The following is a 23,804-nucleotide window of genomic DNA, read 5'->3' as shown; positions in this document are numbered from 1 at the left end:
ATTAATACAGTGGTATTTAAAGGGTAACTCTGCCAATTTTACACACTAAAGTGCTTTCACAGGTCTTGGGGAGTACTACTGCATATGTGAAATGCATGCACAATGTTTTGAAAAGCAGTCCACTAGTCTAGCATTGCACTCCTTTAACACTGGTGGACTCATTATGAACAGTTAAAAACAAATGATCAAAATCGAACCAGAGATATAACCTTTTTTATTACACGTATTCTTCCTCCTTTTCAAGACCTGATGACTACATTACCCACAATTCAACTTAGCCACGGAGTGACATCACCGGTGGCAATATATTAGCGTTTATGCAGATTCTTATGGAGAAACAAAAGGCTTTATAAACACAAGATGTGTAAAAATGTTGTAGACATCGATCATCACAATGAAAACAACGTTCAAAACAAATCAAATGTATGAAAAAGACTTAATTTATGCTTCTCTCTTTTAAGTCCCTTTTATTTCTTTACTATTTGAACATCATGTTTTTACAGCATCACACACTACTTTGCTAATAAATAAATCAACTGAGCTTACATAGTTTATTTTTGGCTACGTGCCTGCATCAGTACAACTCAGAAGGGCTAAACATATGGGCACAACAACCTGATGCCTGTGAATATTTTCACCATGTCCGACAGCGAGTTGGATCAACTTGAAGCCCCATGTCAAAATGCATTTTCTATGCTCCCTTAATAACTCAGGCTAATCACTTTAGCATTGTCTCTAGGGGCACAATGACTCCCCTCATGGCCTGTATCCTATCGAGAGGGCTAGGGAGCGGTCTGGTGACGGTGTGTTGAATTTGGGTGACAGGGCCCCAGTGGGAGTGGGCGCCCCCCTGTCCCTTAGATAATCCCCAGGAGAAAGGGCCTGCATTTAGGGTGCGATACGCTTAATCCGGGGGGGCCTTGTTCACAAAGGAGCCCGGCACTTCCTCTGGCCTGGGAGCTTCCGCTGGTCCGGGGGGCCTGGCGTGGGTGCCAGTACAAACATGCGCCAATAATACACGTCTGCATTGCAATGGAACAAACAACAGACATATAGACGCATACACACACACACACACACACACACACACACACACACACACACACACGTACATGCGATGCTGTACGGAGGAGAGAGCATGGGAGAATTGAGAAAACAAACTTGTAAATTCACACTGCTCTTACGGGCAGCCAATCCCAACAAGCAGCCCACGCACACGAAGGCCAGAAAGACAACACACACATAAAAAATAAAAACACACACACACTCACTCACACACACACACACACACACACACACACACACACACACACTACATAATGTGGGCAGAGGCAGTGTTTACATTCTGCCCCCGGGTCCGATGAAATAAAGCTTGTGTGTACTGTAGAAAGATTAGCTGAGTGAAGGACAGAAAAAGGGAGAGATCAAACAGCCTACTGCCTACAGATAGTTTCATATTTACAAACAGGAAGACAGCGTCATGTAATGACTCCGTGTAGCCCCTCAGATGCTACACGGAGTCACGCTTTACTCATACATACAGTAGATGTGATCAGGGGATGCTGGTGGATGACTCATACACTTCAGCTCCATCCCCCTGGCAGCATTTGTGCTCCTACTGTGAGGGAAAATGAATATTTAAAAAAAAAAAAAAGAAGAAGATAAAATCTGCTCTTTTCCTAAACACATTTTTCCCTTTTATTTACCACAAAAGCAAATGATACTCAGCGAGGCAGCATGTAACATTGAGAGACATTTACGTAAACAGCTGAGGGATATTATTCCATATTTCTCTGACATGATTCCACATGCAGGTTTGGATTAGATGTTTGGAAAAAGGGAGGACGTCAGGCACGGTGTCTCTTTTTCCCCATTTTCAGACTCGCTTTCCCTTCCCATTCTATTTCACGCTGACACATCCTCTTCCCTCTTGAGGGTCAACCTGCATTTTCTTCTGGCCACAGTCCATCTGTGGAGAAGCTACGGCAGGTAGCCGCAAATGGAGAGCTGGAGGGTTTTTGTCTACTTCTAACAAATAATTCTGTACTTGAGTTTAAAGTGACTTTTAAACCGCTGCAACAATTTCTATAACTGACTCTTAACAGTGCACACACTTGAGCTATATTTGGCACTATAATTTAAAATGACATTCCTTTTGATTGCCTTCAGCTTTAATATTTACACTTCTACTGGTTTCACCTGTCTATGGCTGCCTAAAATTCAACAGACACCATTCGTTTACTGAGCACAATGGCAGACTCAGGATGCTACTTCAGCTGCAGCTCATGTAAAACTTGCCACATGCGAATAAAAAAACATTTTGAGATGTTTTAACTTGTTTACAGTGTTCAGCTTCAGTAACAGCTAGCACACTTAAATCGAAAGTTTCCCACAAAATCAAAAATACATATGATTTTCTCTTAGCTTACCAGATGCACGAGTCCTACTGCACAGTGAAATGGTTGGCAGGTGCCCAGAGTAACCAGGAGACATTGCTGCTGTGTTTTTCAAAAGTACATTTTGAGCCATTATATTCTAGAGAAGGCAGACAACTCTATCTTAAACCAAAATGATCTAAATGTATAAATAACTATAGGTAAGAGGGAAAAGATGTATTTTTCATGTTGTGGTGAACTGTCCCTTTAACTTTTCCTCAGAGACGGTATTCCGGTCTCGCTCTAAATGTTATCTTACTACAGGGTCATACTTTCCCAGCTTTTTTGGCAGTCTCCTTATTTTCCAGTGTGACAAACCCCACCCATTTGGCACCAGCTCAGCCTAAAATAAACCCAGAGAGTATTTAAACCATCTCTGTGACTTAGGTCTGACATGAAGATAAAGCCTCCTCTCCAGGTCCTTTTATTCTCCGAATGCTGACCTTTGGCTGAACGGTATTTCAGCAGCAGTGCGTGGTCAGTGCAGACCTCATACTTAATAAGAATTATGAGCAGTGACTCAATTATATATCAGCGTAATGTCCAAACCCTGCCATGCTGCGTCTTGCAGCATTATGGACTCATTATAAAATAGCTGACCCGTCCAGGCCACTTGTTTTGACAGAAAGAGGTCCACCACAGCACTGGCACATGTCCTCATGTGTGGTGTCCACCAAGACTAACTAGTCATGACAGTGCCAGGAGTGTGTGTGTGTGTATGTGTGTCTGTGTGAGTGCACATTAAGTCTGAGGGGGAAGCATGCCTAATGTGGGAGAGAAACAGTGAATCCAACATGGCCACTAGCCAGCATCAGTGTTCCCTTCTCGGAGAATTAGCCTGTCAATCCGTCCTAATTCTCGAGGACACAGGCTGCTCTTAAACCCAGGTTGAGTTTAAAATGGAGAGACTGACTCTCTGAACTGTTTTCTCAGGATTGGGTGCAGGCAGTCAGGCAGAATGTGTGGCAGGTCAGGTCGTACTGGAGAGCAGAGCTGCTGCACAAGCCTCGTCCAGGGTCAAGCTGACATTTAACAGTCTGAGGTTACACTTTTCACTCGGTTAGTTGTATGATTGGAGAGGAAAAGCACTGTCAACCTGCTGGGAAGGTGGCTTGAATAACCGCCTCAGATATACATTTTTGTCTGCAGGTATATTTACAAAGCACTTCTGATGTTTACAGCAGAACAAAAACAGGTGTGTTTAATCTCCTAACTTTGTATCATTGTTGTTTGTTCAGAGTCAGCTGCTGACCTCCTCCACAACTTGATACCCTGCCTCCACTGTTTACGGGCTTATTTGCAGCTTGTGGATCGACTGATATCAGACTGAACCATTAACTCATTACACCGGGTACATTTACTGACGCCTGGGACCACACACAGCCAACACTGAAGGAATGCAGGACACGGCATCATGACAGATTCTTAATATTGACAAAAAAAGTTGATATGGAAGATTTTTCTGATGTATTTTAACAAATATTGTCATCACAATACCAACTTACACATACTGTGACAGCATAAACTGTGTAGGGCTAGCAGTTCATATTCGCACTTTAACAATGGATATTAAAGCAACATTATTTAACTTTTTTTCACCTTAAAATAGCTTAAAAATCATGTTAATGGAACAGTGTCTTGTGATAGGGTGAATGGTGTATCTGTCTCCGCCCCCCTATCACTTGTTTCTGCACTATGTAACTTCAGTGAGAGGGTAGGATCAGTGTTACATACTGTACATGTTTACTTCAACATACAAGTTTCAACACATAACGAAACGTAATGAAGTTTGTAGTTAGCACCTACATTACATCTGACAAAATTGGTGCAGACCTGGGATATGTATTTATGACAGTTACATACATACATAATGTTGCTTCAAGACTGAGAAAAAACATCTTAATCTGATTACTCTAAAGGCATGATTTGAAGTCATACCATTATACGAACCATCTTTAATAATTTCTACGTAGATTTACATCATATATTTAAGAGAACCTGAAAAAAAGTGAGTCACACGATGTGATGATGTCTCTGCATTCAGATCGACTGAGTTCTGGCTTTAAGAAGAAACAACTTAATGAGGGGTGTAATTTCTAATTGCACACACTTAGACAAGAACGATAAAATTAGAGCACATTTCCGCTATTCTCGCCTCATCGCACTGGTTGCCCGTAGTTTTTAGAATTAAAAGTAAAATATAAAATTCTATTGCATGTTTTTAAATCACTGATCGGCCTGGCCGCTTCTCATGTTATGACTTTTTAACCCCTCACACTCCTGCTCGTCTTTTTGAAAAGTGCTATATAAATCAAATACATTTGTACATTTAGAAAAACATTAAGCTTAACTAAGTTACACTAGTAACATAGCAGCTGCAAAGACAGATCTCTGATGGCATTTCGACCTCCACTGCATGGCACATTTTCCTATTAAAATTAGCAAAAAATCTTCCAGAGCACATTAAAACCACCAACATTTACCGTAAGTACGGAAAAGTAGCATTAAGGTCCTGAACCACTGCAATGACCAAATAGCTTTTGTGTTTAAACCACTGTGCTTTAAAGACCTGAATCCTGCCTGCTGACACCAGCTCAGCCGAGCCCTGCCCTGGCTGAGAGTTGGACTGCTGTTGACACCCTGTTTGGGGGCGAGAGGCCATTCACATTTGTGTTCTGCCAGCTCATATATCTAACACCTGTTGCTCGGGCCAATTCAATATGTCCAACTTGCGCACTTATCTCTGTGTGTGCATGTTTTGGGAGACATGAGCTTACTACTGTATGTGTAAAAATGTACACAGTTTGAGCCAGCAAGAGTGTGCCGTTTCCAAAATCCCACTGCTTACAGATTCAGTGTTGTGTTGCATACTTATCATGGGAAGGAGAGTCACAAAGTCCAAGCAGGGAATATACAACCCATTTATTCAGTTTAAGAAAAAGCAAATAAAGCTATAAATATAACAGACAAAAACATTGAAGACAGTAATTTGCTTCACATAAACCCAGTGATAACAATCTTTGCAATGTTGTGGTGAAGTATGAGTCAGCTTAAAGTTTTGGTATTTAATGCAAGCAACTAAAAACCACCTTCCAAATCACTGGACATTCAAAGGAGAACATGTTCGTCAAGTGGCAATGCGACATGAGTAGGTGGAGAGTGGAGAGCTGTCCCCTGTGTGTAGCTGGACGCTGTTTTACAACATCATTAAGCATGAGGGATTAAGAATGAAAAATCAAAGCGATGAATACATGATAGCACTGATAACATTCAAGGGACCGGTCCCTGAGGGGAGGCAAGTCAAACAAAAAGGGATGAAGAAAATTTAACTTGTAAAATAAACGTGAACAAGACATAACTGACGAACGAGGCCGATAGGTGACATACATACATACATACAGTAGATAGTGAGTGGCTACTGCATTTTTCCAGCCTAAGCATGGTGAGACTACTGGGAGAAGCAGCAGAAAGCACTTTCACAGACAGTGAGGCGACACACAGACATACAGAAACAGGCATACACTGCTGGGAAGTGTGTATTTACGTATACTAAAAAGGTGCAGTGGTGTGACGCGGTGTGTTCAGGCGCGGTAGAGCAAAATCCTTTCAGCACAGTCCTGGCCGACCAAGCCGGCATACTGCTGCACCTCCGTCTCGTCGCCGGGGCCTTTGCGTTTGCGGGTGTAGGCCACGTAGGGCATGACGGTCCTTCTGTATAGCACCAGAGCTCTGCCCACGTCCTTCAACACCCGAGCATCTCCTGGAAAGACACACATGAGAACATAATAAGGAGCACTGTAGACACATCAAGCACAATAAACATTGTCCTTATTTTCCCTCGTTCTCATGAGTTAACCTCTGAATGACTTGGCAAGGATACGCCATTATTTTTCCGAGAAGCTGTTGGAGGAGAAGAAGGCATTTTTTTCCCCCCACAGCACTTATTCCCCTATGCCCTAAACCTGGAGTCACAGTGGTGCGTGAGCAGGCTAGTTAGTTGGCCTTGTTTACGGGGCCGTGCTCCCTGCTGGCTCGCCAAGCTCAGCATTTCATCAGGTCCTGTGTCATACACTGCCAGTTCCCATTAGACCACAGAAAACAATGCTAATCTCATAAGTGTGCGTGTTTAGCAGCTATGAACGGTCCTCTGGAGAGTCGGATGGAAAAACGATGACCCCTAGCTCTGACACTAAAACCGCTGCCTCCAGGAGCAAGAGGTTGAGCCAAACTGCCCACAGCTGGTGCAAGGAGGACATGCAAGTGGTGGCACGGCGGGGTAATGTGTAAAGCAAATGGGTCCCAAAATCAAACGCAAACACTAATCATCTTCTCACTCCAGTCAGAACTGAGGGGTCTGTGCTGTCACCACAATGAACCACATCCCTGCTCTAGTTACTCTAACTCTTAAAATGCTTTTATCGCTCTCCTCAGCTCTTAGCTAAGCCCCCTTAGCTCATCTTCTCCAAGCATTCTGCTGTTTTACCAGGTGCAAAATGCCTTAAATGTCAAATTTATGTCATGCCTGAAATGTACATCACCTCTACATACAATATTTCTATCCATCAGTGTGTCTATATGGAGCAATCCTGGTCTGGCCTAACTGAGAAAAAGATGAAAGTCTGTGGAATGGACTATCTTGCCAGGCCTGTGGCGACACATCAGTCAAACAGGAGCTTGAGTTAGATTTGGCCTCCCACTCGCCACTACCGCTCCCCCTGACAACACCCATGTGGCTCACAGCTGAGCACACAGGTGGTACGAGTGATGTGAGCGCACATATTTCGGCCTAATTCCGAAAATATTTGCCACAGCGCTGCCAAATCCAGAATCCAGATCACCTAATCAACTGGGAAAACACGACAATAGAGAGAAAACACTGTGATGTAATGCAACAAACAAAAGTTTATTTTGCCAGATGTTAGGGATCCATGGTTTACAATACTGACTCTGACTGGACCCTGGCTATTCCTAGGCTTGTGTTCATAAACTGGTTAAAAGCAATACGGATCAAGTGTTTGAAAAACACTAATACATGAACCATGTTTCCATTATTGTATTTGACTGTGCATTTAAGTATCAGACAAAGAAGAAGGAGAGGAAGAAGAAGAAGAGGGTGAAGGAGAAGGAGAAGGAGAAGGAGAGGACAAAGAAGAAGAGGACAAGGAAGAAGGAGAAGATGAAGAAGGAGAGGACGAAGAAAAAGAATAGGATGGAGAAGAGGGGGTGAAGAAGAAGAGGACAAGGAAGAAGGAGAAGATGAAGAAGGAGAGGACGAAGAAAAAGAATAGGATGAAGAAGAAGAGGACGAAGAAGAAAAGGAGGAGGATTTTTGTCCACTATTTGCTTCTTCCTAAATATTTTCGTAAGATTAATTCCCACATTTCCTCGTACATGGCCAATGCGACTGTTTTTGTTTCCTCTTCTTCTTCTTTGAGGCTGATTGGCAGCTGGCAAACAACCTGTTTTATTTCCAGTTCAAGGATTTCTACTTCTTCTGCTGTTGCAGCCATGTGTCACACGTCTGCAACATTTGGAATATTTCAAAAGTTCACTACAAATTCGCTTGACAGTTAGATGGAAACACAGCTAATGACTAAATCAGGACAGCAGCACCAAAATAAAATGTTAAGATCCCATCAGTGACCATTTAAATAGTCATGTGGGTTATGGTAGATATACAGTAAGTAAATGTCCCAATAATTCAGGTACCACTATGGCATCAAACAGACTCTACCTGAAAAGCAAGCCAGATGAAAGAAGAGAGCTGGGTATAAACACAAAGCCCAGAGGCTCCTTAGCACTCACATCCCCAGTCCCCATAAACATTTTCATATTTCCACTTTTTCTTTTTAAAATTTGAAACCACACTGTGCATTCATGTTTTATTTATAAGCTCCATTTCCCCGCTCAGTAATGCCCTAACCACTGTGTCTTCCCTCTTCTCAAAATAAAAACTGCTGAGTCACATAATTGAACGCATGATGCAAACTTTTAAATGAAGAAAATCAGCAGTATGCTAAGTCTCAGCATGTGGGGAAACGGGCTTTAAAAGATGTAAACATGTTATGTAACTTCCACATTACCGTAATTTTAGTCCATGAAGAATTAATGCGTCCTGATGGGATGAAAGTGAAAATATTTAAACGTTCGATGCTTCCTTTAATAACTTAAGCTGCCTTCAGCATCGTCTCTTTGAGCACTTTGTGCCTCCTCATGTTCTTTATCAGTGCGACAGTCCACTTACACAACACTGAAGCAAAGTTATGACACTGGTCTACATCCCCACTGTCCCGTTGTGAAGATATTAAGTAGTGAACATTGTACAGACTGTGCAGATAGCAGCAGCTCTAAGATGGTCTATTAACCTCAGCCGTAATACTGAGCAGAGGCTCTATCTCGCTTACTCAAAGCAATCCAAACATCCGCTCCTCACATAAACAACTTTCATTTCTTCTTCCCTCACTCCGTCCTCCATCAATAACCACCTCTTCACTTTGAGCAGCTCCAGACGCTGTTCCCGCCAGGCCAACCGGACGTTCAGTGACACGCCGCTCTGAGGTCACAGCTCCTCGGGGTCGGGGTTCAAGGGTCGGGGGGAAGAGGAGTGTTGAGGGTCGGCCGGGGAGTGAGAGGGTCAGAGCCCGGGCGAGGGGCCTCGACACCTCGCCACGCTCCTCTCTCTCTTCCCATCCATCTCAAACTTTTAAATACTTGCTGGTCAAAGGCAGGCCATCAGGTTATGACCACTTCCTGTGACCCAATGTCGCAAATCCAAGACAGGGCTCAAGTTTGAAAGGAAAAAGGCCAAAATGGTGGTGTAGTAAGAAGACTTCTCTTTGACCGGAAGACCTGGGTTCAAGCCCTTGTGTTAGCATGCATCCGTTCATTTGAAAGTGAGACCCTGGATCTCTGTAGCTGACCAGGAATTTTGACCTCAAGCGTAAAGAAAGCAACAACAGAATTCCACTGGATTATAAGGATATTTTCATCATTATTATTAAAATGAGGAAAAGATTCTTCAAAGGAGATAAAAGTGCTGCAGATCCGGGGAGGAATAAAACCACCTCCTGTAGTATATCAGAAACAGAGAGAGGTATCTGTCTCTTCTCCACTCTGAATGGGAACATTAGTACAAGTCAGGCTAAGGAGCAGTAAGCCCGGTGAAGAGCAGAGCAAAGTGGTTCTGACAGTGAGACAAGATATGAAAGTGTACATGTTAAAAGCTAGACATATAGTAGAGAAGGCAGGGGTCTTTGGGGTAATGGGTCAATGGAGTAAGTCAGCTTGATGGGAAATGATTGTGTGTGAATTTGTAAGAGAGAAACAGAGTGAACATATTATATTTCAACATTTTAGATATTTCAGTGCAACTTAGTGTGTGTATGCAATATGTAATTTGTTAATGTGTGTTGGCGCCTGCTGGACACACTTAAAGTCCAGGCGCTGACTACTTGTGTCACACATTTTTCCAAGTGTTTATCCTGCCGAGCGGGCAATGGCCCCTACTCCTTTCTTTGTCAAGCAAACACTGATTATGAGTGTGTGAGAGATAGTACATATGTGCTGTTTAGAAATGTGTGTGTGTCCATACTGTGTGTACGTTTACGAGAGGCCGCAACGAGGCCTAAGGGCCCTCGATGTGTCAGCAACAGGCTCCTAATCAATTTGAGGCTGCTTTGGACAGAGTTGTGTAAACTTTAGATTAGCTGTCTTTACACACCTCATTAGGACAGCTCTGTAGCCCCGGTCACCCTCACAATTTGAACGCACAACCAGCACCCCGATTCTCATTCACCCCTGGGTGAGGCTTGGAGTTCAAGGCAGGGCCTTAAAACAAGCCTGAATTAATGGAAGTTTTGGTGAAACTGACATTTCTTAAAAGGTTTCTGTTGAGTTGTTTTAATCTTTTTTAAATGTGTACACAAAAACTGTTGTTGCCAGTTCGGGTTCTCACTTTCATGGATGGAAAGTTGTATTGTCACAGTATATATGAACATGGCTGAAGATGTTTTTTTAGACTTGATTTGACAGTTAACTTCTGGCTTGTCAATGCACTGAAAATAACAAGACGACAACCAACATGGATTCAACTACTAGTGGATTTTAAGGAGCATTACCATAAGCTAATCAACAAACTTCAGGTTATGAGGTAAATTCGTTGTCATTCAAATTAGGGTGTTATCCATTGAACCAACTGTGTTTGACAGTCAAGCTGATACACTGATACATTGAAAATCTACTGACACATAGCAAAGCCAAATGTAGACAAACAAAATAGTGTTCCACTCTTATTTCATAGAAGTAATGAGAAAAGTATAACATTCCTGTGGAACTGCAATAGAAAGTTACTTCCTAAAAGATACCCAGGAGATTCCCAAACCATTACATACATGCAGTCAGGACTTCCCCAGGCCATAAAAACAGATTGCAACATGTCTTTATTTTAGCCAAAAACAAGCCACACATAGACAAACTGCCAATTAGGACTGTGCCACAGGCCTCAACTGAGTGCCATACTGCCAACCTGACGATGACACAGGGCAGGCTGACCTGGTGACGGACTGACCACTGGGTGAATTTCTGGGCAGGACTGAAACCTCCACACTACCACTACAGTCTGGCAACAGGCCTGAGAGCATACCATCAAGACATCTAGCACTGAAACGTAATGACACTGCGTTTGGACAGCTAGGCCTGAAATAATGTCCCGACCCGTCCAAGATCAACAGTCTACGCAGGAACGGAGGCACCACAAGAGCCACAGACACACAAACACACTCCGGCCACATTGGAAATCGCCAAACTCTGAGACCGCCACTTTGTCCTCAGTAATTTGTGCCTACTCAGGGATTAGTGGTATGATTGACAAGAAAAGGTCAGACCTACCGCTGGCTAAGCTGTTAATGGCAATGTTGTAAATGACCAGCCTACTAATGGTCTTTTAAACTGCCTCATTTCTGCTGGGTGTGGTGCTTTCTCCACCACTTGAGTCAACATCAAAAGCCAGCCAGGAAATCAAGAAAATGTTTAGGATCCTAATTTCCTCAAGACATGTACTACAACTTTGATTCTTTATGAGTGGTGCAATGAAATGCCCACAAACCTTCCCTCATCACACAATGTGACCTTTGAAAAAGGGGACAGAGGAAAGAGGCATCCGTGCCAGAGAACGTTTTGAAGTGTTGGTTTTTTAAGTCCAAGTATGACCTCACCACAACAAACTCTTAAGCTGTCTCTCCACATTCATATATTCTTCTACTATCCTATGCCTTTTGCCAGCATACAGCCACCAGCCTCCCTCCCTTTTTCTTCCTATCTCTATAAAATCATTTTTATCACATACCCCCCCCCTCTCTCCCTCCATCTAATCTTCTCTTACTCATTCTCTTACCCTCCATCTATCTGTCCCAGTACTCTTGACAATCAAATTCTGTCCTCTCGCATCTCCTATTACTGTCTATCTAGTGGCTCTTTCCTGTTTGGTGCCTCTTCGGTGATGCAGATTAATGGGCAAGAGTAAACAGGAGATGGTATTCCTCTGTACACGCAACCACTCAGGTTACAAGCACTTGCAGTATCCACAAGTATGTATGTACACCCTGCGCATTCATACCGACAACCTCAAGTCATCTCCTATAATAATTCATATACAGTAACAGGGTGTCTAAAGGTATCAGACATGTCAATTTAATACTAAAGACCTTTTCATTATAATTTTTTACCCAGATTAAAGTCAGATTATTTGTCAAGTCATCTTCTTATCCAAGCATCGCAGGTAAGTATAAAGGGATGCAGTGCAGAGGTAAGTTTTATGTAGGAATATTGTTATTTGTTATTAGAGGGTTTGTGAGTTAGGTAAATGTACATTTTGCCAACAGGTAGGTGCAAGCATGAAGTAAAAGATGGTTCAGTGGTAGGTTTAAAGGATTGACTAATTTCTACATTAAATGAATTAAAAGTTGAATAAATGAAATTATGGTGTTTTCACATTTAGTCCCCTTCAGCCCTCCAAATTAACTCGCGAGCGATCAGTCAGCATTTTTTGAGCACACGTGAACATGCCAAAAGAACTCGAACTGTATTCAGACCTCCGAGTATGGGTCACTTCAAGTCTGCGTTGCAGTTTGCTTGCAATGTGCATTGTGAACACAAAGCGCTCCAGGTTCACTTCATCCTTTGTGGAAAGGAGTAGTTTTGTCTAAGCACAAAACGGCATTTCTCCAAATATAGAGTTTGGTTCATATAAAAAGGACTAAATGAAAGTTAAAATGTTTGTGGCAAGTAATAACTCACAAATTCAAATGCAAGACCATTTCATTTATCTAATGACCTTTTAAAACCTAATATTTAAATCTATTTAAGGACCTGCAGATACTGTGTAACACAGTGTCAGTGCAGTAACTGAGCAGTGTCACATCCATTGGACAGTGTCGGTTAAAAAGAGGTGTGAGTCTTTCCACTCAGCATGCAGGGCCATATGATGCAAACTATTTCAGTTTGTTTTTTGTGTGGGAGCCGTAGGAATTTGACTGCACATTCACCTCAAACCACCTAAAGCACGAACATGCAGAATCAACACAGGAGAGTGAGCAGAGAGGGACTGAAGGAATGGGGAGAGAGAATATCTATTAGTCTCTTTCTGGCTATGCACCTATGCAGAAAGTCTTTTCAACCTTTCAAACCTACTTACACTCTATTAAACACTCTCCCTGGCCCCCATCTCTCACCTCGCCAGGCCAAGCAATAGGCGTCTGCCAGTCTACCTTCCGCATGTGGTTTATTATTGCTGATATCACTATTCATATAATGGCACTGTGGTCCTTCCATAATGACGGCGCTGGCTCAGCTCTGATCACACTGAAGGATTGTAGGGGGAGAGGGCCGTGTGATCAGAGCTGCCGGCCCTCTCTTTACCCCTGTTCAGTGACTTGGAGCAAGACCACAGTTTCAATATGCCATCGCTGTGAAACCAGATCAGATGTTAACACGAGGTTCATAGGTTCATCCAGAACGGCGTACATGAATAAACTGGAGGATCCAAGACTGAACTCACAGCTGCGAATCAGTATGTTAGTAATGTTAGAAATGTATGTAACTGTATGGAATGTACAGATGAACTGTATGAACTGTGTAAAAAATGCAATTCCAGTTCCAGACGTTAAATGCCTTAAATGGATAAAGATAACAGCAGAGTGGAGTGTTGAATAGTTGTACCTGCATCAGGATCCTGGTTGAAACGAGCATAGCGGGAGTTCTCCAGGTGGGGTACACATCGCTCTATTGGAACCCAGACAAAGGTTTCTGGGCACAGGAGGTCTGAAGGCCGGTACTGCCCCTGGGGAATGAAACAAAGAGGGAGTAAGGATGAGTATCAAAACGATACTCATATACTCATATACAATACTCAAAATCCTGAAAACTGAGAACTTATTTAAGTGTTTTATCAAGGAAAAACTTTTTGTTTTTTTAAATGGATAATGAAAATGATCCTTCGCTGCATCTGTAGTAACACCATTTTCACACTATCCTAGTGACCATGTAGGGTTAAAGTTTGACAAGTTGTAAACTGACCTCAGGGTCAGGATCAGGGCTGACACCTGGGCCAAACTATAGCTCCACTTAAGTTCTTTATCTGAGCGTGTTTCTGTGTTGTCTTCAGTGCTGCACGGGAAACGTAAACACTCGAGCATATTGTAATGTGTGCTTGTGAAATGGGTACAAGTCTGTATTTGACCTAACATTTTGGATGAAAAGTAAACCAAGCTGAACAAAAACAGCTGCAGGGCAAAGGAAAAGAAATGAGTGAGGGGTTGAATGAACAGAAAGGAGGAGAAGGAGGAGGAGGAGGAGGAGACTCCATTATCAGTGACCTGTGTTCTATCACATGGCTCCAAACAAACTGTCGAGATAGTTCTGTAAACAAGCAGGCGCCTGCAACGGGCCCGCTGCGCCGTCTCAACGCACACAATAATATTTATGTTTTTTTTTTGAGACATTAAACTGGAGGACAAAGACTTCACCAACATGAACCTAAGTTTTATACACAACTGAGGTCAAGAAGTGCTGGATGCTTCAACTTCGAACAAAGAAAATAACACAGATGGCATGATGAACTCAAAACTAAGGAAACAGCATCACTGGAATAAGCTGTTGCTTATACAAGCTCACTGACCATGACCCATCTGTCAGTGGGCCTATATGGAAAATATGCTGCCTGTTTTTACATGTAGGATAGGATGCCTTGAGACTGAACTAGGCTGTTCTGACAAATCATAAACAGAAGAATTCATACTCCGGCTTTCCCTTCAAGGCAGACTCCTATTCTGTAGCCACCTAACTGCTCTGCCCCACAATAAGGTAAAGTGGCAAAGGCCAACATAAATCCATAATTCATACATTCATGCAAAAAGTGTACAGGGTCAGAATCAGGTCCAGGCTGTAAAGTGCAACAAGCATTTCAGAGTGAAGCAGGGGACACGAACATGCTTTAAGTGCTTCTGCTAACAGATGGATCGGTGTGGAATGCTATGCATCTGTAGCTGCAACGGACACACACATTGATCGGATGCTCTCCGTGTCCCAACAACCTACAGCCGTCTACAACTGTCAGCACAGTCAGTGTGACAGTCTCACACTCTACCTCACCTCTATAGACTCCTTCAACACTGCATTCAGACACACCTCTATATGCATAATGCACACACAGGTGGTCAGCAGTGAGACGCACACACTTCAACTATAGGCCTGACATTGCACCTCAACTCAACCTGACTTCCTAGAGGGTGGGTGGAAAGAAGAAACAGAGTAAAGACAGACATGTGAGTGGAGTAGGCCGCCTAATGTGCTTTAGCTGGCAGGGTGACTAAGTGCTTGTGAGCAGAGTTATAGTACTACTCTTGGTGCCCCCCACCAAAAGTGGATATCAGAGTTCCACCCTTGTGTCTACTGCAAGGTTGTTGACTAAAACTAAAATAAAAGCTAAAAGTAGGCGAGAAAACATTGTAGTTAACTGAAATAGAAAAAAAAATACGAGATTCAAAGTAACAATATTGTATACTCAAATAAACAGGACATGTCTTTAGTTTTAGTCTTTGTCAATTTAGTCAAATTTGTCAACACAACAAGCATGAAGAGTAATGGTGCATGCACATATATTGAGACTGGGATGTCTACAAAGCAGTGAGTCAAATTCCTTCACAAATTGTTTGTTTGTATTGTAATACCTGTTCTGAACAATTCAATCTTGCCCCTGATCAAATACCCCCAATATCATAATAAATAACTAAAACTAATACTGAAACTTATAAAAACTAAACTGAATTTAAAGATTTTTAAAAGATAAAAACTAAACTGAAATGAGCAAACCCACTCGAGAAACTGACTGAAACTAAACTGAATTGAAAACTCAATGAAACTAATGAAAAATGTGAAACTGTAGTTCTATAAAAACAATAATAACTCTCTACAGTCCGAAATGATATATCCAGTCCTCTGCTGTATAGTAAAGAGCGGCCTATCAAACCAAAATGAGAGACAGAGTCTGGTCATGGCACAGGCACAATTCCTCAATTCTCCCCCCTGAAAAGAAACAAGGATGAAGAGAGGGATGGAGGAGTATGACAGGACCCAGCTATTAGTGGTCTGGACAGAGGAGAGAGAAAAGAAGAAAGAAAAGGGAAAAGAAAAGCTTGGTTTGCCACAACCTATCTGTCAACTTCTTTTCTTTACTGGACTGAAAGTGAAGACTGAGCTCACCACTGAATTTCTTTATCTTCCCTCTTATATTTTCTCTTCCCCAGGTTGGCTTGAAGGCCTTGTAATTCACGGTTACCCCTGCAGCTTCCTTGGCTCTTTTACAGCCCAGTGTTTTCTGCTCACAATATCCATCTCAACAGTTACTTACACCAACAGAGAATGCAGTAATGGTTTCCTGAAACTTCAGTGAGAGAGGAGACTGATGTGCAGAGTGTAATAGCCAATCTAATAGCTGGAGGTGAAATGGTCTGTTCCAAAAAATCTATGTTCCTGAGTGGCTGTTAGCTCAGCAAGTGGCACAAAGAGGCCATAGGAAGTTATAGTGAAGACTCAGAGGGCTACCCGGCTGCTCGACAGATAACCAGGATGAGACTTTCCAGACAAAGAACATCTTTTTGGTTCTGTTCCTCCCTTTCTAAACGCTTAACGCCTCCCACACAAACCAATCCGTCACCATCCTTCCATTCTTTCTGTGTTGCATGTTCAGACGGATATGGAGGTGACGCCGATGATTGACAACCTCTGAAAGGCTCGTTTAAGAAAGACAAAGAGAGAAACGGGATAAAAAAAACAAGTGGAGAAAGAAGGAAACATGTACAAACTTCGGCGGACAGACTTGGCTGCCATAGGTGGTGTGAGAAACGAGAGGGGAGATAGGAGGGAGACGGGGAGGCACGAGAGAAAATTAGGTGCAGCTGAGTAAAGGGATGGTATTTAACGTCGCTGAGACATGGACTGAGGCAAGCTGATGGAAGTGATAGGAACCGTCTGAGTGCCAGGACGGAGGGGCCCAGCACCGAGAGAGGACGTTGGAAGTCGGGGATGAAGAAGGAGGAGCTTGGAAAGAGAGAAATGAGGGAGGAGTGAAGTAGACAGAGGGTGAGATGGAGATGAGAGAAAAAACAGACAGATCAGAGGAGAAATAGGGTAGAGAAACTTAAAGGGGCACTTTGTTGTTTTGGAGAAGAAATTCAAACAGAATTCTTTCATTAATGAGGTAATAATACAAACTCAGAACTATTTATTTGTTCCATAACTTAGTAAACAAGCTGCTCTCAGAGGAAAATAAGGTCCACAGACCTGTTTGAAGCTAGAAAGGTGGCGGGTCTGCCAAATATAAACAAAGTAAAACAGTACATGTGTTGTCCTTTAAGGTCAGGGTGATTCAGTCATGAAAAAGAAGAGTTTAGTTTATTTAGTTTGTTTAAGCATAAAAAATCTGTCAATAAAGATCTTTCTCTTTTGATTAAAATTTCTTCCCCAAAACAATATAGTGCACCTTTACCAAAAAGGACTGTACATTTACAAGTGATAGACTGCACTCAAAGATTTGAATATATTGTTTTGTTAATTAATGTGCAAAGAGGTCACTGTTTACAGGAAAGCAATCTTCTCCAGTGCAGGTTTCCCAATGAACTGAACTTTAACGAGACAGAGGGGAAAATTACTCATTTGAATAACAGGCCAGCCTGGTGTAAACAATTACACAACCTCAATCATCTGAAGTAAATAAACACATATCTCCACAGAGCTCGACACAAAGTTACACAATCCTCTGCAGATCCATTATCACTCTGAGTGCCTCGGTGACACAGCATCACTCATTCTTTTCAGGCCACACAGACTTCACACACATACAGATAGCAGGGGCCCGGCTGTCAGAGTGAACTTTATTGCCAAATCAAACACACAACTGTCAACTTGTTCCTCTCCCTCATCGTGCACCCCTTCTGTCTTGTTTTCTCATACACCTCAAGACAGGGAGCTATGCCCCGGGCCCATACCTATGATTTATATGAAAAGCAATTAATCAGACACATAAATCGAGGGCGTCACTGCAGCCAAAGATCCTCATGGAAACCTACACCTCTTTTTCCTGCTGCTGTTTTTCTTCCTCACTGCCTTATGAGTTTGGTATGTGTAAAGTTGAGACAGCTTTCATCAACCGTGAGACAAAAAAGTGACGTGACATCACCCACTGGTTTGTGGACTACCCTTTTCAAGCCTCGAGTTTGGCATTATGGCCATCGCCAGCTTGATATTTTGGAGCATAGGTGACCATATTTGGATAAGAGGGTGGAGTTTGGGAGGATATCCTAATAAACGTCATGCTGTGATATGGAAGACTTTGAACTAGAGATTGAGACCTTACTCTCAACTGTTTACTTAAATAATAAATCAAGTGAGAAGTAGGGTCATTTTCTCATAAGCTTACATACAATCAAACGTCTTTTTGAAACCAATGGTCCCCTGCTGGCCATTAGAAATAATGCAGGTTTAAGGCACTTCTGCATATGCTTCACTTCAGACCCAGATACTCCGTCCATATTTTATAAAGCCAATAGGACAAACTCTGTAGTTAGCATGAGCAGCCATAGCCACCATTGCTAAATTAATGCACTGATGCTGACTGCTTTTTTGCTGATGGATGTGGCAAACATGAAGAGGTCAAACAAAACATTTAATAGACTAATCAGCAATTTTGAAATACATTCTGCCCAGATTCATCGTTCAAGTAATTAATACCAAATGTTTCTCTGGTTTCAGCTTCTCAAATGTGAAGATTTCCTGCTTTTCTGTTTTACATCATCATAATTTGAATATATAGTGTGTTTTGGAACATTGCTCACTCAAGAAAAGCAAAAGAGTTCTACTTTGGCTTTAGGAAATTGTGTTGAGCATTTTTTTTACGATGTTCTGACATTACATGGACCAAGCAACTCATCAATAAATAGAGAAAATAGAAAATGTGAGGACAGCAGAATTAAAACTTAAATCAATCCTACATTCTTACCCTTTTGTTCTTATGCTCCTTTTGTATTTTCCATTTCATTATTTTACTTTTACGACATCTTTTATCACTCCCAATAACATAAAATGCTCCATTTGGCTAATATAAAGCAGATATAAGTTACTATCACATCACATCTTGCATTAGAGGAAAGCTTTTTGAGGATGAGATCACTCATTGCTCTGCAGTCACACAGCAGTGTCATGGTTCAAAGTGATCCGCTTTCAGGCCTGGTGGAGTAAAGACCAGGAGGTGGACGTGGTGTCCCAGTCAGAGGGTTTCCCTGCCTCCATCTGCATTGCTTTACACCACATCTGCTGCTGATTTCCTCCTGTTGAGTTTTAACCCACCCTACCCCTCGCTGAGGTGTCCCTTTATGTGCGTGTGCACACAAGTCAGGCACTGTGCAGTATGTCTGAATGTAGTCTCAATGAATCCATTCTTGATAACAGTATCAGTGCAGCTCAAATCTGTACAGGATAGAGCATGAAGTTATACAGTAATCTGCTGGTCAACTGAACACCTACTTCAGTATGAGACAGAGCGGCTCCAAGAGTGTGATGTAAGGCTGGTGGCAGAGTAGATGAGGTCACTAATGTTAGACCTCTCTCCGTTTGTCTCTGGCAAAAGATTTATTGTCCAAAAATAACATTCAATACAAAAAGGAGCCTGTTTTATAACATACGAGGTCGAGCATGAGCACAATAGTGAATGGGATATTATGTTAGGATTACGTATTTGTCAAGCACTCTCAGCAGAACATGGATGTTTGACCCAAACAGACAAATACGGTCGCCATGTCACATTTGTGGTCTCTTCGCAGAACGTTATTCAGCTGGTTGTCAGGGCAGGACAGGCCTGAACTCGGAGGGTATACAAAGAGGCCCAGTGTGACCCAGAGCTGAGCAGATCTAACCCAGGCTGGCCCGGGCCAGCACTCTGACCCGGGGTCACATTCAGCCAATCTCAAGTCAAAAAGCAACAAACACAGGCCCTGATTCCCTACATCCGCGCTCTCTCTCACAATACACTCCCTCCATCGTCCTAAGACTGTTGAAACACATTCTGCCCAGACAAGGGGGCATGGCCGAGGGGCCTCTAGCTGCTGATGGACACACGTAAACAGCACAGCTCACACAAACACACATGCAGCTAGACAAATAACACCAAAAATCAAGCAGGCTGGACAGAAGGACAGCACCAATGAAAGACAAGTCCAAACAAGCTGCGTCCCACACAGACGCACTTTCATCAAAGCCTGTGACAATATGGACATGTGTGTGTGTGTGTGTGTTGAGGTCTGTGTGTGAGTGCCCTGAACATGTCTTGGGTCTGTGTTTGGGGAGATTTACGCTAACCGCTGCTGTTTAAACACTTGGGCCCACCGAGGCCTTTTCACCCTACTCAACACATTACCACAGGACGACCTTCAAATAAAGCACCCAGGCTGGTTAAGTCTCCCCCTTGGGCCCCTAGACAACCCCCACAATCCTCCCCCTCCACCTAGCCCACTCTGTCCCAGCACTCCCTCGCCTGGCTATGCGTCACGGCTCCATGGATGACAGGTTAATGAGGAGAAAATATTTTTACAGGATCGCATTTCGACAGAGCTCTGAGAACCAATGGCAGCGCTTTTATGGGCATCAGCTCACAGAGCACCGGGCACTTTTATCTCTTTATCTCCTCTGGTCTTTATGGGCAGGCAAGCTGTTACGCCTGTCTGACACAGACCACAGCTTACTGACTTGCAGTCATAGCCGCGGCAGCCCCTAATCTCGGTATTAAAACCCCACCTCAAACTTCTAACTGCACGACCAAACCCGAAGCCCTCCACCCACAATCTGAATAAATGTCTAACTGCATTTATGAGGCAAGCTCATTCTGTTCAGTAGTGCTTATCAAAAGATCTGAATGTGTTCCCTCGCCAAAAAGAAACCGAGCGTTTCAGACTAAGTGGCGCAGCTACAGCAGGTTTGAAAATAAATAGTGGTGAAGTTAATGGCAAGGCAAACACCTCCGGCTGGCAGCTAGAGGGCTCTGGATCTGCTCAGCGTGACACCATCTCCAAACTCTCATTTTCACCCTTGTGACCTTCACACCTTCCCCTTCTGCCACCCGCTACCCCCCCTCCAAAACTCTGTCCTTCCACACACAGTAAGACTGAATCGTCTGACCTGACCTCTTGAACTCCGCTCCCTCAGACCCTCACCCTGTCAGCGCTCTTCCTAGGAGGTGCCAAGCAAAAGCTGCCCCCAGACTGAGCTGTAGCCTGTTAATGATTTGTTAAAAACACAACCGTGCAAAGACACAAGAGATGATGGGGCAAAAAAGTGAAATTATCAAAAACTTTAAACAAATGTTTCTGCTGAGAGGTACACTGTTGGTGGTCTCCTGTCGAGCTAAATCAAACAAAACTGTTTCTGTCAGAAAGGCTCCAATTTAAGACAGGGGGAGGGGAGAGAGCTGGAAGGCAACAAAAGAGCTATGCTTCAGCTTATAAATTTCACAGAGAGGGTGAAAATGGGCCTGGTTGGGTTTGATCTTATTTTGACGGGCACAGGTTTTGTAACATGAGGATTGCTGGAAGGTAACACTACTGGCATAGTAGAGAAATACCTTCTAAAAACCAACAGAATATTGCTTGATCTGAGAAAAAGAGCAGAGCGAAAAAAAAAGAAAAAAGGGAGGGCTCTCTTACGGTAAACACATGGGAAAGTCCATCAGTTTCAGCACGGAACGCTGCACTCACCACAGTAACTTTATACTACCTCTATTTGAGCCGTCATGACTTAGTGCACCTTAGCATGCAGATATGACAATTGGAGAAACAGGATCCATGCCACTGTAAAAAAAAAAAATACGTACCACTCCTGCTTGCTATGCCTAGCAATAACATTAGGCTCAATTATCTCTGGATGAAATCAGTTGAAAGTTTGCTCAGTCTGATCCCTTCTCTCTCTATCAATCTTTCATCCCGACCGGCATGGTGGCTGCTTTCTTAAAACAGTTGCTGAAAGAAGAGCGGAAGCAAAGAGAGGGACGTAAAGAGAGAAAGGTATGGTGTGCGATGGTATGCCTAGACCTGCGTAAACCCACAGTTCCACACATTATCACAACCAAGAGCAAAACAAAAATACATAAAAAAGCAATGCCCTCATGAACAAATCTAATGAATAAAAAAAAATGCTGTTTACTGCCACATGATAAGCAGGGATGGGGGCCTCTGTGGGACACACCCACCTCTAGATACCTCGAACTCACTCACTGTCACTCTTAATCTGCCCAGATGAACAACAAGTGACACGCAGAATGTGAGGTCACACACATACACATAACATACTGTCTGAATGGGGCCCCCTGAGTCAAAATAACATGCATGCAGAGTCCTGATAGCTGTGGCTTGCAGCCTTTTTTACATGTCACAACCTGCAACTGCGTACCTGGAGAGGAGATGGACTGTTTGAGGGAGAGATTCATTTCATTAATAGACACTGCTGGTTATTGGTGGCACTGCAGTGATTCAGTAAGATCAATATTGTTTTGTTTTTTTTCGGGATTGATTTGATTGAAACTTTAATTAAATCAGTGAGGAATGAGGGGTAGGAGAGATCTTTAGTACTGATCACTATTCAACTTAAACAACAGTGTGCAGGTGTGTATTTGTGCATCCAGAGAAAATTAGGTCCGATGTGCATGCCTGAGCTTGGAGGCACTTTGTCATGTCTAATTGATGTCATGAGAACTAATCTTGTGCTGCAGGTGACAGAAAAGCCTGCAGGCACACACACTGCTTAAGGCGTCGCAGCAACTGACTGAAACCAACATCAAATTCTTCCACAAAGTGTCTGACACCTGGATGGATTCATGTCAGGTTCACTGAATTGAAAAGGTCTGGCCATGTGGAAAACTGCTGGCAGTTGCTAGAGAGCTGACCGGCTCTCTGACGGTGTTTGTTGTTTGTGGGCGAGGAGGAGTCGGGCTGAAAGGGAGCGGAGGTGCAGCTGCTGCGAAAGGGCTCTTTAAAAAGTCAGTGAAGTACCGCCGGGAAAACGAATAATCCTTTTCATCTTGCCTCCTTTTCTCATTTGGCACACATTTTGTCACTCCTTTTTTTTTCTCTCTGTCTGTCCTCTTCCCTTTCCTTTCACTCGTTTTGCTCACTCCTTCTTTCTTCTTCTCTGTGGAAAATTTAATGGTTTCCTGAGCTCAGAGTGAGACATTCTTTCACAGTGAACAATAATAACAAGAGTAAGAGCCACTTCATGTAACTCTCTCACTCCCTCACCAACTGGGTACGACTGGGTATTCTGTCTGTGTCTGTGCTGTAAGTGTGTGCGTATGTGCATGTATGACACACTCGAAAAGTGCTTGATCTGTTAAGACCAGGTACTGCAGATTGGTAAAGCCAAGTGGGTGACCGCCTCGTTTGTTATCATCACAGTCTGCTTATTCAGTACTTAAAAATAACCGACACGGACAAGTGCTCACACATACACACACTTCTGCAAAGAAATGGAAAATCACTCCAGCATGGCACGGATCTTTTACTCCTTGTTCTGTCTGAAATAAAAAGCAGAAATTTGTCAAATCAATGCTAATGAAACTCTGAGTACATTTTGTGAGCTGCTGAGCTGGATGGTGGGGTTATCGGAGTGAATTAAACTGCAGGGTAAGGCCAGGGTTCTTCCTGCATACAGGAATGTTTGCTGCCCACCAAAGAGGTTTTAGCCAAAGCCAAAAAGATGATGATGCTTGGTGCTCAAACGCAGTCAAAGTTGATGGACAGTGTTTAGCTGGTGTCGAACTTCTAATATGAAGATACC

The 23,804-nt window shown here is 43.0% G+C and overlaps 1 protein-coding gene across 3 annotated transcripts in view; it reads right to left on the bottom strand.

The window, feature by feature from the left end:
• Positions 1-5,332: 5,332 nt before the first annotated feature.
• LOC141009450 (arginyl-tRNA--protein transferase 1) overlaps positions 5,333-23,804 on the bottom strand; it is a 58,766-nt gene continuing 40,294 nt past the window's right edge. For 2 of the 3 annotated variants that reach the window (XM_073482084.1, XM_073482083.1), the window contains exons 11-12: positions 13,650-13,770; positions 5,333-6,195 (exon numbers count right to left, since the gene is read on the bottom strand). In XM_073482084.1, the coding sequence (XP_073338185.1) occupies positions 6,017-6,195; positions 13,650-13,770 (300 nt within the window). In that variant the 3' untranslated portion in view covers positions 5,333-6,016. The remainder of the gene's footprint in view (positions 6,196-13,649; positions 13,771-23,804) is intronic. The other variant, XM_073482085.1, reaches the window with a different exon arrangement.

Source organism: Pagrus major, chromosome 15 (genome assembly GCF_040436345.1).
Source record: "Pagrus major chromosome 15, Pma_NU_1.0".
NCBI lineage: Eukaryota > Metazoa > Chordata > Actinopteri > Spariformes > Sparidae > Pagrus > Pagrus major.
The sequence above is the reverse complement of the archived record's forward strand: the minus strand, read 5'-3'. Positions and strand labels throughout refer to the sequence as shown.